The sequence below is a fragment of the Molossus molossus genome, unplaced genomic scaffold (assembly GCF_014108415.1).
Source record: "Molossus molossus isolate mMolMol1 unplaced genomic scaffold, mMolMol1.p scaffold_m16_p_20, whole genome shotgun sequence".
Classification (NCBI taxonomy): domain Eukaryota; kingdom Metazoa; phylum Chordata; class Mammalia; order Chiroptera; family Molossidae; genus Molossus; species Molossus molossus.
The window spans coordinates 17,332,007-17,345,090 of NW_023425356.1; the positions used below are offsets into that span (position 1 = coordinate 17,332,007).

A 13,084-nucleotide genomic window follows, 5' to 3' on the forward strand; every position below is an offset into this window, starting at 1 on the left:
CGTTCACCCAGGTGATGCATCGTGAGGATGGGGTTTACCCAGGCGCTTTGGTCTCAGCGGCCATGCTTTCGCCGTGAATGAACTCTGCCACCTCGCTCCTTGTTTTCTGTCTACCTGGGTCAGGAAAGAACTGCCTCACAAACAGTCAGTCAGTCATACAGAGAAAACATTTTATTTCTTATATGTTGTGGTTATGCTGAAATGCTTCTGCTTTCTTAATTTGTCTGTGGTTGGTGAATTCAGTTAGTTGTACAATTGGTTCACAGTTTCCAATCCTAACAGTTTGGTTACAAGGGCTTTATCATCTCCCTCACACCCTAGTCAGTAATATTTAGTCTTAGTCATCAGAGATCAGATTAGGGGGAGGATGACCATTACCAGTTCTGGAACATCACTAGACCACACAACTTCTAGCAGTGGTGGGCCAGGAGTCCCATTTCCCTCCCACAGTCGAAAACGGAATCTTTCGCTTTTCTAAAGACTGTTTCCATTAAGAGCACTAGACTAGGAACAGAGACCTCACTCAGTTCTTGTTCAGGGACTGCTGCTTGGTGGACCTGCAGATTTGTCCTATATTTATGTAATTTATTTGTTTGTTTGTTTGTTAATCTTCACCCGAGGGTATTTTTCCATTGACTTTTTTTTTAAGAGCGTGGAAAGGAGGGAGGGGGAGGGGGGAGAGAGACAGAGACAGAGAAGGAGAGAGAGAAAGAAACACTGATGTGTCTGTGAGAGAGACACATTGTTTGGTTGCCTCCCCACAACCCTGACTAGGGCCAAGGGGCCAGGGATTGAACCTACAACCCAGGTACATGCCCTTGACCTGAATTGAACCCGTGACCCTTTGGTCCAAGGGCCAATGCTCTAACCACTGTGCAAAACCGGCCAGGGTGACCCCTCACTTTATCATAACATTTTCTGACTCAGTCCATTTGTAAGACTTTCATAGGAATAAACAGATATATGAGTAATATGATAATTTTTTAAAAAAATCTGAGTCTATAAAATTTTTCATAGTCCTTTTCAAGCTTCCTTAGTGATTCATCTTCTTGAATGGCCCAAGTAGCCAATATAGAGAGGAACAGAATTCTATTCAGTCAAGTTTTCACTTATCCCCATCTTCTGTGAGGTGATTTCCTTTGGTCTCTGGGGAATTGTCTTGGCCACTTGATTTGTCTTATTTTATATGACTACCACTGCATTCAGAGAAACAAGCCGTGTTCCGGTGTAACAGAGCAGATACTGGTACCACCGTAGCTTGTGGTAAAATGGACAAAGCCAAGGTGTGACTGATGTCTTTCCCACCCATGGGCTGTAAATGCCCTGGAAGAGGGACTCTGTCTCTTGTACTCAGTTATACCCCAGTGCTTAGTGTGAGAGAGGAACCTTCAAGGACATTTCTACAGAGGTCAAGTACAGAGTCATACTGTATTTCAAATAGGATAATGTTTAGTGACTATTCTCTTGTTTTAAAGCTGGTAGTCTTTTATTTTAATAACTAAGGGATTTGGTAGCAAGGAGAGAGAAAGGGACAAGCCCGATATATAAATTACTGTGGTTAGTTAGGGTGACGTTTGATGTGCTAGTTTCATTTTTCATAAAAGGCGGAAATCAAGAGGAAGGAAGCAGTGCTGTAGATGTAGAGAGGAGGGTGAAGAATTTGAAGGCTGGGAAGTTTAATTAGTAATAATGCCACCCCATTTTCAGATAGCTTTTTATATTTATATTGCATTTGGCCTGAAATGCGGCACTTACACAACCTAGAAAGGCAGGCCAGGCAGGTGGAGCCAGCCTGACTCCACAGATGAGGAAGCTGATTCAGAGTCGGGAATTTACCACATCTTAAGTCGCCTGTAGATAGTGAGGTTGAAACTTGACTTACATCTTCAGACTTTAAGTTTAGTGTTTTTCTTATGCCTGTCACCCCCTCCTAGTTTTCCCAAACAACCATCTTGAGGGGGGGGGAATGGGAATTTAAATCTAATTAGATAACTTTTTATCTGTTCTTCTCATTAATCTAGCATGGAGCTGGAGTAAATATAATACCCTTTTTTAAAGAACCAGTAAATAGCTGTCCCAAGTAAGATTTATCTTCACTGGGATTTTATTTCATGAAACACTGATGAGGTAACTGTGAAAGCATGCCATTGGCATAATGAGTCACTTTAACTGTCTAGCTTTGCTGGGGGCAAGAGAAGGCAGAAAATTGGGGAATTTTTTTTAATATAGTGAGTTCTGGGTTGAGCAACCTGCTGGCTACAGAACTGAAATAATGAAGTCAGTCTGTTCTGATGCCCATGTCCTGCAGCAGGAGGGAAGATTTCTTCTCTGCAGAATTCATCATTTTCTCTTCTTCTCTTACCAGGTTTTGAAGGCAGCACCTGTGAGCGGAATATTGATGACTGCCCTAACCACAGGTGTCAGAATGGAGGGGTTTGTGTGGATGGGGTCAATACCTACAACTGCCGCTGCCCCCCTCAGTGGACAGGTATGTACAGTGGCACATCAGCCAGGCCGGGGCGTGGACTGGTAACCAGAGACAGGCTGTTATTGAAGTAGGCACCTTTCACTAGGGTCTCTGTGCTAGATCATTGTGCTAACCGTCTGTGTTCTCCTGTGTTCCCTTAAAGAAATCCGTTCACAGGTATTTACTGGGCGGTTGCTCTGAACTCAGCACCGTGCTAGGTGTTATGGCAGATATGAGAGAAGAGCATTACTGGTAGACTTGGAGGTTATCTGGGAAAAGCAGCACATTGCCTGGAACATAGCAGATGCACAATAAATATTTGAGAGGAAAAGAACATGCTTATGTGCAAAAATATAAATGTTTTTTACTACACACACAGATGGTAGTTATGTGAGGTAATGGATGTGTTAACTAATCTTATTGTGGTAATTATTTGCAACATATATATATATATATATCAGATAATCACATTAGGTACCCTAAACTTACACGATGTTATATATCAATCATATCCCAATAAAGCTGGGGCAAAAACACTGCAACTTGTCAAGTTTGGTGTAGTATCAAAGAATATTCATAATTATATGAAAAGGCTTTTAGAATACTCCTCTTCCAACTTAAAAACAACAACAACAACACTACAAGTTATAGAGACCTCAAGAGTTCAGAGGATTGTTTGCTCACACACAGAACTCGGTCCCGTCTTACTGTTGTGTCCTATAATTATGCAAAGGACTGGACAGATACTTTTGATACATTTTTATGACACCTATCTCTACTTTTTCCCTTTTTGTGTCCTTTTGGTACACAGGACAAAATAGACTTTGTTTTGCCTCTGATATTAGAAGAGTAGTCTTGCTTAATTTTACAACTTCTTGGAGGTTTCTGATATTGTCTTAGGCAGAAGTTTGTCTATTGTCAAACTTCTGTTTGAAAGTTAAGTGAGTTTTTGCAGACATTTGGATCCAATTTCTGTTTATTTATCTAACTGAAAGTAGAGGCATTTAAGACCTGATTAAGTGATTAAGAACTGAGCCCCTTGGAGAGAAATTGATTGGTTTACTGTGGAAACCCAAGAATAACTTACAGTGTAAGGCAGAAACTACAATACCAGTGAGGGATGGTGCCCAGCAGAGAAGTCTTGGTTTTGGATTGCTGCCAACACTACCTGATATTTAGTACCACGAATTGCTTCCCCTTATCTGTAGCAGCTAATTATTTAGAGTACTTTTTAGAGTTGTAGACTATGAATAAAAAAATAGTTAAAAGGGTTTTTTAACTTCAATAACATGATTTCCTGGAAAGGCACACATTTCTGCTTTTAATCCCCAAACTGTCCTTTTTTAATACTTTCCCACTGGGTTTCCTAGAATTGGATTTCCCCTAGAATTTCTTCTGTCTTGATCCTAGGACTTCACTCCCAACACTCTGCTCTTTCTGTCTTTCTCTCTCTAGCTTTTGCCTTTTCTCTGGTAGATTTTTCTAAGGCCTTTTTTTCCCCCCCAACTTAAAAATTACTATGCTCCCTCCCCCATTCCCTGCCACTCTCTCTGAAAAAGTCAATGGAAAAACATATCTCGGTAAGGATTAACAACAACAAAAATTACTATGAAATTTATTACATGACAGTAACTGGAAAGATTTGAATTTTTTTTCTCCTTAATGTCCCTCACAGTGGGTAAGTTGCTTGTGAGGACTTGACCATGTCCTCCTCTCCCCCTAGACCTGTGTGGGAGTGACTCTGTGTGGCCTCAGGCTTCTGATGCTAGTCAAGATGAAATGATATTGTGATGTCGTTGCTGATTTTCCATTGATACTGCACTCAGTTTCCTGCTTTGACATTAATTAGAAAGACCCAATCTTGGGGGAAACTTTCCTAGTGAAATGATAATTTACCAAAATTTCTGACCCCAGGATGTTTAATAAATACCTCTTTTCTGTGAAGACGTTTCTTTCTCTATGTGTTGTATTTCTAGAAAGGATAGCAGAAATGATGGGTAAGTTCAGTGTGGCCATATCTAATTATTATGTCATTTAAAGTGAACCTCAGTCTTTGGTTTCTCACCACCATTTTCCTATATGTCTCTCCTCCAAATTCTTTGACTTCCATTGGTGACCTTGTTTTTTGCTATTTTCATCAGCAACAGGATAAAGTCCGAGATTCTTCTTCTTCATATGAGTGAATTCCTTCCTGGCCCCAGCCCTGTCTGCTTCTCCAGGCTTTTCATGTATCCAACAGTACTTCATATTCCGGCAATAAGAACTATTTCCAGTTCTGTATCTACCACATCCTGTGTCTCTGTTTATGATGTTCCTTTTCTCTGGATTTCCCTTATGTCCTCCCTGCTTTTTACCTGCCTGGCTCAGGTTAAGGGGCTGCCTCCTTCAGGAAGCAGCCTGACCCCTTTTACTCCTCTCCAGGCTAAACCCAGTGTTCTCCTCTGGGCTTGCTCCCTATCCCACACAGTCCTCTGTGATAATGTTCATCACATGAACATTGGCATTGTCGTATGCCCGGGGTGTGGGAAGTATCGAGTTACAGGCTGGTAGTACGTTCTATAGATGACATCAGTTCCTAGAGCTCTTTACAGACCTATGTTCTAGTAGCATGTAGCTGACCTGTTACCATCCAAGCCCCCACCTCATTATAAAAATAGAAAAATAATTTGGAGTCTTAGGGTTCCTGTTTCTATTGATATTAAAGCTATAAATTCAGATTAGTATTTTCTGCTTTATACAAATTAAAGGAATGACTGGGGCTGGGAGCTGGGAGTTAACTAATGTTTATTAGCACCCAAATACAGTGCTAATTGCAGTGTTTTATTCTGTATAACCTTTGCAATAATGGTTTTAGGAGTAGAGTTTGTTAAATATCCTTTTTACAGATGATGATTGATCTTGGAAGGGGTAAACAGTTTGCTCAAGGCACAGAGTGGTTGGGCTAGAGTTTGAACCTAAACTTGCTGAACTCCAAGTCAGCCTGTGGTCTTTTCCTGTACAAATTTACTCTATGGGTATCTTTTAAATTTTTTAATTTTATTTTTAAGAACTTTGATTCTTTTTAATTGATTGAAAGTTCAACTTATAGTTACATTATTCTAGGATATGGTGATTTACTCTTTGTGTTTTTCCGTTTTAAAAGTTTATCTAGTTACTTTGAGGTTAGAAGTTAATATTAAGTGAATATTTTATATTTAGTCTGGTGGTTTTTTCATTATATCTAAAAGCTTTACTACAACTTTATTCATAATCCTCTTTACAATTTCCAGCTGTAGAGTTTAAGCATGAACTGTTTGGTCTGACTTTTGACAAAATAGACTTTTTTTTTTGTTAATCGTCACCTGAGGATATTTTTCCATTGATTTTTAGGTAGCATGGAAGGGAGGGAGAGAGAAACATCAGTGTGAGAGAGACATATCGATTGGTTGCCTCCCACACAACCCAGACCGGGATTGGGGTTCAAACCTGCAATCTAGGTACATGCCCTTGACTGGAATTGAACCTGAGACCCTTTGGTCCACAGGCCAACACTCTAACCGCTGAGCCAAATTGGCCAGGGCAGGCTTTTGACAAAATAGAAAAGGAAGGAGCAGGCTATTCGTTTAGGGAATGAAGTTTCCAGCTATCTGAAAAAGGATGGATGGGATTATATAGATGAAAAACCTAGGTATCAATTTGAAATAAATGGAGATTGGGGAATTTGCCATGTTTTTAATGAGAAGGGCCTGATACATACTGTGTTGTATGTACACATGCATAGAAACCTTGGTCTTATGTAGCAAGTTTTAGACTTCAGATGACCAGAGCTTTTTTCCAAGTCTATTTATGGTTTGATTTCAGGTGAATGAGTCGGCTCTCCCACCCCACTTAGTTTGGGAAGGTTTATTTGCCATCTATGGAACTAATACCTCTTCGTTACTATTGGGCTTTTGAGCAAATATATGGTGCAATAAAAAGCTTTCAGAGTTTTTCATTTACACAGCAAATAATTATCTTATAAAACATGCTAGATTATGCTGTCTGATGTGGCAGTCACTAGCCACCTCTTGATAGTCAGCACCTGAAATGCGGCTGGTCTGAAGTGATGTGCCACAACTGTGAAATACCTGATTTTGAAAACAAAGCAAAATAAGTAAAACGTCTCATTAGTAATGTTTTAAATATTGATTAGATGCTTAAATGCGGTTTTAGATATATTGCGTTAAATAAAATATAACATTAAAGTTAATTTTACCAGTGTCCTTTCCCTCCTTTTTTTTTTTTTTTTATCCTCACCCGAGGATATTTTTCCATTTTTTGTTCAGGTAGAGTGGGGGGGGGGGGGGAGGGAGAGGAACAGAGAGAGAGAGAGAAACATCGATGTGAAGGGACACATCGAGTGGCTGCCACCCGCACAACCTACCAGGGCCAGGGACAAACTGCAACCGAGGTACATGCCCCCAGCGGGAACCGAACCCGGGTCTCTCAGGACCGCAGGCCGACGCTTTAACCGCTGAGCCAAACCGGCCAGGGCTCCTTTCCCCCTTTTAAAGTGCTACCAGAGCCCTGGCCAGTTTGGCTGAGTGGTTGGAGCGTCGGCCTGTGGACCAGAAGTCCCGGGTTCGGTTCCCACTAGGGGAAAGTACTAAAATAAAATAAAGTGCTACCAGAAAATGTAAAATTACCTCTGTATCTCTGAGATATTTCTAGTGGACACGCTACTTTCGTTGCAGAGATGTTCTGTAGGTATTACTATTGCGGCTACTTGTGGGTGTGTCCTCTCGGATCCTGGTGGTGGAGGGTGGACTGTAGCTGTCTGTAGAGGGGCCTGTGTTAGCTTCACCAGAGGGAAGCATGGCGGCCGTTTCTGGCGTGGTTTCCGCGTCAGTGGTGGGCAGAACTGTTTTTTGGCCCGACATAGAACTTTTTTACCTGACGTAGCTGTGTAGACTGGTATTAGTTTGTGCCTTCAAAAGCTACCCCCCTTCCTGACGAGCTAAAACCCAGGTAGAAGAAAGAAATGGAATTGGGGTTGGACAAATGATTAACTTTTTTATTGGTGTCTTATTGTAGAAATAGGTTCTTTACAACATGGAAATACACCCGAGGATTCGAGGGAGCCTGAGCGCACGTGGTTTTACTGTTTCTGTATTTGGCCACAAGCCACCTGCCATCTTCGGAGAGAAGGTCTGCTCTGGCAGGTAGCCACTTAGGAAAAAAATTCATGAAAGGCCCCAAGTGAACTAAGGCAGTGTAGATTAATGTTTTGTCTGCGTAGATTGTTATTTGAATTTTCTTTTTAAAGGTTCATTTCCTTCAAAATTAAAGTTGCCTCTAAACTCAACTCACAAATTCCTCTCTGGCAGCTTTTGGTTTTGGGTTCACTCCTAGGGCAGATGTGATTTATTTTCCTGTGCTTGTTATTAACCCAGACATGTAATTTCAGCTTGGGCTTGGAATAGTGCTGAGGGACACTAAGCAGAAGTGAACAATGGAAGTTAGGTGGCCACGGGTCCAGTGAACTGACCGCGATTTCTCTCAGCTCTCCTTCATAACCCAGCGAGCCTGGAAAGTGGGTTGAGATCCCCTTTGCTGTTGGTTGCTCCAAATGCAGTAAAATTTTTTTTGCATGAATCAGCAGGGAACATGAGGCCAGAGGCGCTGCGTGAGCTCCTCATGGCTGGAAGTGGCGTCTTTTCGTGGTGGTGGTTTGATTTTGAACTGGATGTTCCCGTTCCAGTCTGGCCTCTATTTGGTGACAAGCTAGTCTCTGGGATGAGGCTTCTCCCACACCACTTTCCTGCTCCTTCTGGTTGAGAGTGGAAACTGTAATTATAGCTGGGGTTGTAGACATTTTCTCATTTGCGTTCTGTGTGGGGGAATGGGCCGATGCTCCTCCCATTTCAGTTTCCTTGCTGCCAACTTGATTGTGAAGCCTCGATAAAGCCCGTTTTCTGGAATTCTGCTTCTGCACCCCAGTTTCAGTTTGCTGTCAGCTGGGCAGACTGCAGGAATGCTAACCTGAAGCACCCTCACCCCAGAGCTGATTAGTGGTTGTATTGGTGGAAACAGGGGTGAATGGTTCATGTAGCCCCCCACTAAATGCAGGAGGTGAGACTGAGGGATCTTTTCTGCCCTGGCCCATGACTCAGTGTCTGGCTTTGGCTGCATTCCAGGCAAGATGCGGTTTCACTTCCTGGCTTTAAAGCCCTCACAGAAGGGTTGTAAGGTAGCTTCAGTAACAGATATTTATTGAATAACTGTTGTAGTCAGTGTACTATGCTGGATGCTGTAAGGGACATGAAGAAATATATCAATTTCTACCTTTAAAGAAGGGCCAACTTTACTAGAAAGAAATAAGTCTACGTAACCACAACAGGAGGTAGAAAGCATGAACAGACATGGGTTTGAAAGGATGGATAAGAATCGGGGCCATCAAAGTATTCCATTGGATGAGGCAGGAGACTAAGAAGAGTTAACTTCTGTTTTGAATCTGAGTAATGGGAGAATGTGGGGACCATTGACAGAGAAATGGGCTAGAGATGATGGTGAGTTTGAGGTGAGTTTTCCGAGTGAAAAACATTCAGCTGTAAGACACAGGAGGTCAGAACAGAAGTAGGGGCTAGAGACTCAGATTCTGAGTCTTATTTTTGGTTGCCTTGGGAATGTATCAAGTCTGTAAGGGTAAGTGTGTGGAGTGAGAAGAACCGAGGGTTGGGACCTGAATTGTGAGAAATGTCTGCACTGAAGAAAATGGATGAGGAAAGGGATCCAAGGAAGGAAGGTGAGAAAAGGGGATGTGAGAATTGGGAAGAAGCTCGCCATTGTAGCATCCCTGAGTCGGGCGTGCACTTCAAGAGTAAGTCCTTAACTCATCCCTGCGTGCCTCTGCTGTGGTGCCTAGAGCATTGTATTGCTCGTCCGGGTTTATATGCTTGCTTCACCAAGAGGGCTCTCGGTCTCCGGAGGGTTGTGAACTGGTGTTACTAACTGGCATTCCCAGGGCCAGTTTTAACAATTGGTGGTTGTTGAATGAATGACAACCAGGAGACTCAAATTAGAATGGTAATTGCACAGAGTTAATCAGAATTTTTGAAGTAATTGGAGATCTTCTAAAATGTAGTTTCAACGTAGAGAAAGAGACCAGATTGCAAGGGGTTAAAAAGAAAAGTGGGTGTTGAGGAAGGAGGACGGGGGGGGGGGGGGGGGGGGGCGTAGACACTCAAGATACTGTACAGCTGGAAAGGGGGAGGGGGAAGTGCAGGGCCAGAGCTACAGGGGACAGAAACTTCCCTCGTGTGACTGACCACAGAACTTTGGCTGGACTAAGATTTAAGACAGCTAGAAGGGGGTTGGTTAGTGAACTAGATTATTTAGGAGGGGCTTACTTTTACAAGTTTTAGTGAGGGATAAAGTAGGTGAAATGGTTGTTGGGAATGGAGAAGGGGGGAGATGCAAAGTTATAGTCAGAGAGTGTACCAAGTTTGAGATTTTGGAATTGGAACAACGAATATCATATAATGAGATCCAGAATGGGAGCGTGTGTGTGATGCGGAGTAGATGTGGAGGCCCGTTGAGCTGGGAAGATTAAGAACTCTTGGCTCAGATGACGTTATTGGTGCCCAACCCAGATACTGGTTTCATGGGAGATGGGAGAGGAAAGAGTGAGACGAACACAAGCCATGTGCTTAAGTCACGTAAGGAGGGGGAAGTGGTCCATGAGGACAATAGATGGAGGTGAGGGATTTAAATTATAGCATTTAACGTTCCTTTTATCTTTAAAGGTATTCATGTTTAGAAAAATTTAGATTTGAATCCATTTCTCTATTTTTTAGTGTCAGAATGAAACTGTGTACCAAATGCCTTTTCTGTAAGGTGAGGAGTAATGTTTCTTCACTCTCCAGATTCCGTTTATATGACCTTGCATTTAAATATTCATATAGTATTATCAGTATTGAATTTTAAACCTTTATACATATTCTTTAAAAATCTTTCTTGAGACTTACACTGTTTTATAATCCAATTTGTCATGTTTTAGACTTAGTTCTATGTATAACTTGCTTTGTGTTAACTACCAGTACATTTCATAGCACAACCTTTCCATTTCTGAGTTATTTATTTTAATTTTTATTTTTTCAGGTAAATAGTACATCTTTGAGTATTTTTTCCCCCCAGAAAAACTAAATGTTGGCCTATCTTCAGAGCGCTTGAATTTTTGGAAAATACTTTTTGATTTAGTTGCCTTCCTACACAAATGGCATCTTGCCTAGATAATGAATTCTTGGGTCAGATTAATCTAATCAGGTTTCTAGACATTGTTCCTTTGCTTCTTGTGAATATTATAGGGAAGTCTGATGTCAGACAAGTCTGTCACTCCTCTCTCTCAAATAAAATCTTTAACCAATATTGGTTACAGGTATTTTATCCTACTACTTTTTGAGCCCTTTGGATCTGCAAACTTAGGTCTGTTCTTCACCTCAGAAAATATTGTCTTTTTCATCTGTTCTTGTGTTTTTAGGAACACCTATTCTCTTTATATTAGGTCTTCTTTCAGGTCCTTTTTTTTTTATCCTCACCTGAGGACATTTTTCTATTTTTGTTCAGATAGAGTGGGAGGGCGGGAGGGAGAGAGAGAGAGAGAGAGAGAAAGAGAAACATCAATGTGAAAGGGACACATCGAGTGGCCACTTGCACAACCCCAACTTGGGCAGGGACAAACTGCAGCCGAGGTACGTGCCCTTAGCGGGAACTAAACCCAGGTCTCTCTGGACGGCGGGCGGAGGCTCTGACCCTGAGCCAGACCGGCCAGGGCTGCATTAGGTCTTCTTTCTTTCCCATGGCCCAAGTCTTCTCTGCCACTATTTAAATTTGCTGTTTTTTCTTTTGCATTTTACAAGAACTTCTTAAGCTTTTCCTTCATAACACTGATTTATTTTTCTTCACTATTAGTTCTGACTTTGTAGCTTCCAATTCTGATTTTTATTTGAACTGCATTTTATATTATTATAATATTTACTCATTGTATCTAGGTTCTCTCTCTTTCTGCCTTTCTCTCAGCCTGTCTCCTTTTATCCGAATCTGATGTCCTAAATTGTTTTAAATTTCTTTTTAGACTTAGATATGTCTAAATTTCTTGAGAATACAGAATCAGTTCTTTCTAAAATGTCTTAGTTTCTGGAAGTGAATATTTTTTCACAAGTATGCTCTTCATCTGTGTCTTATGTGGTACATTCCCCATCTTTCATGTTTCATAATGTTTTACTAGGTCCCATGTTGTTTTTTCCATTTTACTCATTCTGCTCGTAGTAGCTGCTTGCCCATAAACAGAGTAGGTTGATTCTCTTTTGAAACCCTGCTGCTGTTAGTTTTCTCTCCAAGGGAAGTGAGGGGCTCTTTATGTAAACTGCCCGACAGCCCAGCAGCCCATGGAGTGGGGGAAGGACCAGATCATGTGTGCGCCTCCTAACAGGGGGACTGAAGCTTGGCACCGTTTTCTTCTCTGTGTGGAGAAGCCTCTGTGCCAGGGCTCAGCTTTCTGAACGTCCCATCCTTTGCTTTCCATACACAGACTGAGCCTGGATGCTCTTTGGTGCTGCTGCATCCGGAATTTGCCCCAGATGCACCACAGCCCTTCTTGTTGCTATAGTGCCCTCGGGAGCCCTGTAACTCCCCAGTGTTTTAAATTGCTGTTAACCTGGAAGGGGGAGATGGAGATCAGTCCATTCTCCCCACAGCAACAAAGTGGGCTTTCTGAAACACAAATTGGATCGTGTTGTTTCTCTGCTTAAAACATTTCTTTGGGTCCTTGTCTTTGGATAGAGTTCCAAGGCTCTGCAGATAACTCCCTCTGTAGCCGTCTCTCCCTGATGCATACCTTGTGACTGAGCCACGCTGATTTTTTTCATTGCCTCAAATGAGACACATTCTGTCTTCTATTCAAACCTAATGCACGTACATTTCCTTGAGTCTGAAATACTCTCCACTTCACCCCCTTCCCACACAGGCTCTCACACACATACACACTGTTATACAACCTGGTTAACATATGAAGTCTCTCTCCATCTCTTTCTCTCTGTCTCAGTAATTTAAAGTTTATTCAGCCATAATGCAGCTTACAGTCGTCCCTCGCCACTTCCTGCTTCTACTTTCGTGGCTTCACTACATTTGGAAAAACCGCAATAGAGTGAAGCTGCAAAAGTCAAAGCGCGAAGTGTTGAGGGACGACTGTATATAAATAAAGAATCCTACTTCGCGGAACTTCATTGATCACGGTAGAGTGTGGAACTGATTAACCGCGATAAACGAGGGCTGACTGTATTCTGACTTTAAGGTAGTATTAGATGGCATACTTCAGAGTCTGTTCCCAAAATACTCTGTTGTATTTATCTCTGTCTGTTTTAAGATTTGTGCAATGTCTGGCACTAGGGAGTCATCTGGATTTGGGTTACATAGCAGTAAACAAATGGACAAAAGAAAGAACTTTAGAAATAATTGAAGCAGGAGACCATCATGACCTTAGAATATGGAGCCAAATGCTGTCATTACTGTTAATATTTGGTTGTTCAATTCATGTTGTTAATGCAGACTTAGGTGGTTTGAAGGGGTAGTCTATAGGAAAATGAATTGTTCGAAAATAAT

General features: G+C 41.7%; 1 protein-coding gene across 3 annotated transcripts in view; it reads left to right on the forward strand.

Annotated features, from left to right (window-relative positions):
- Positions 1 to 13,084, forward strand: part of NOTCH2 (notch receptor 2) — a 166,603-nt gene that overhangs the window by 82,497 nt on the left and 71,022 nt on the right. For all 3 annotated transcript variants that reach the window (XM_036271970.1, XM_036271969.1, XM_036271971.1), the window contains exon 5: positions 2,366 to 2,488. In XM_036271970.1, coding sequence (XP_036127863.1) covers positions 2,366 to 2,488 — 123 coding nt within the window. The remainder of the gene's footprint in view (positions 1 to 2,365; positions 2,489 to 13,084) is intronic.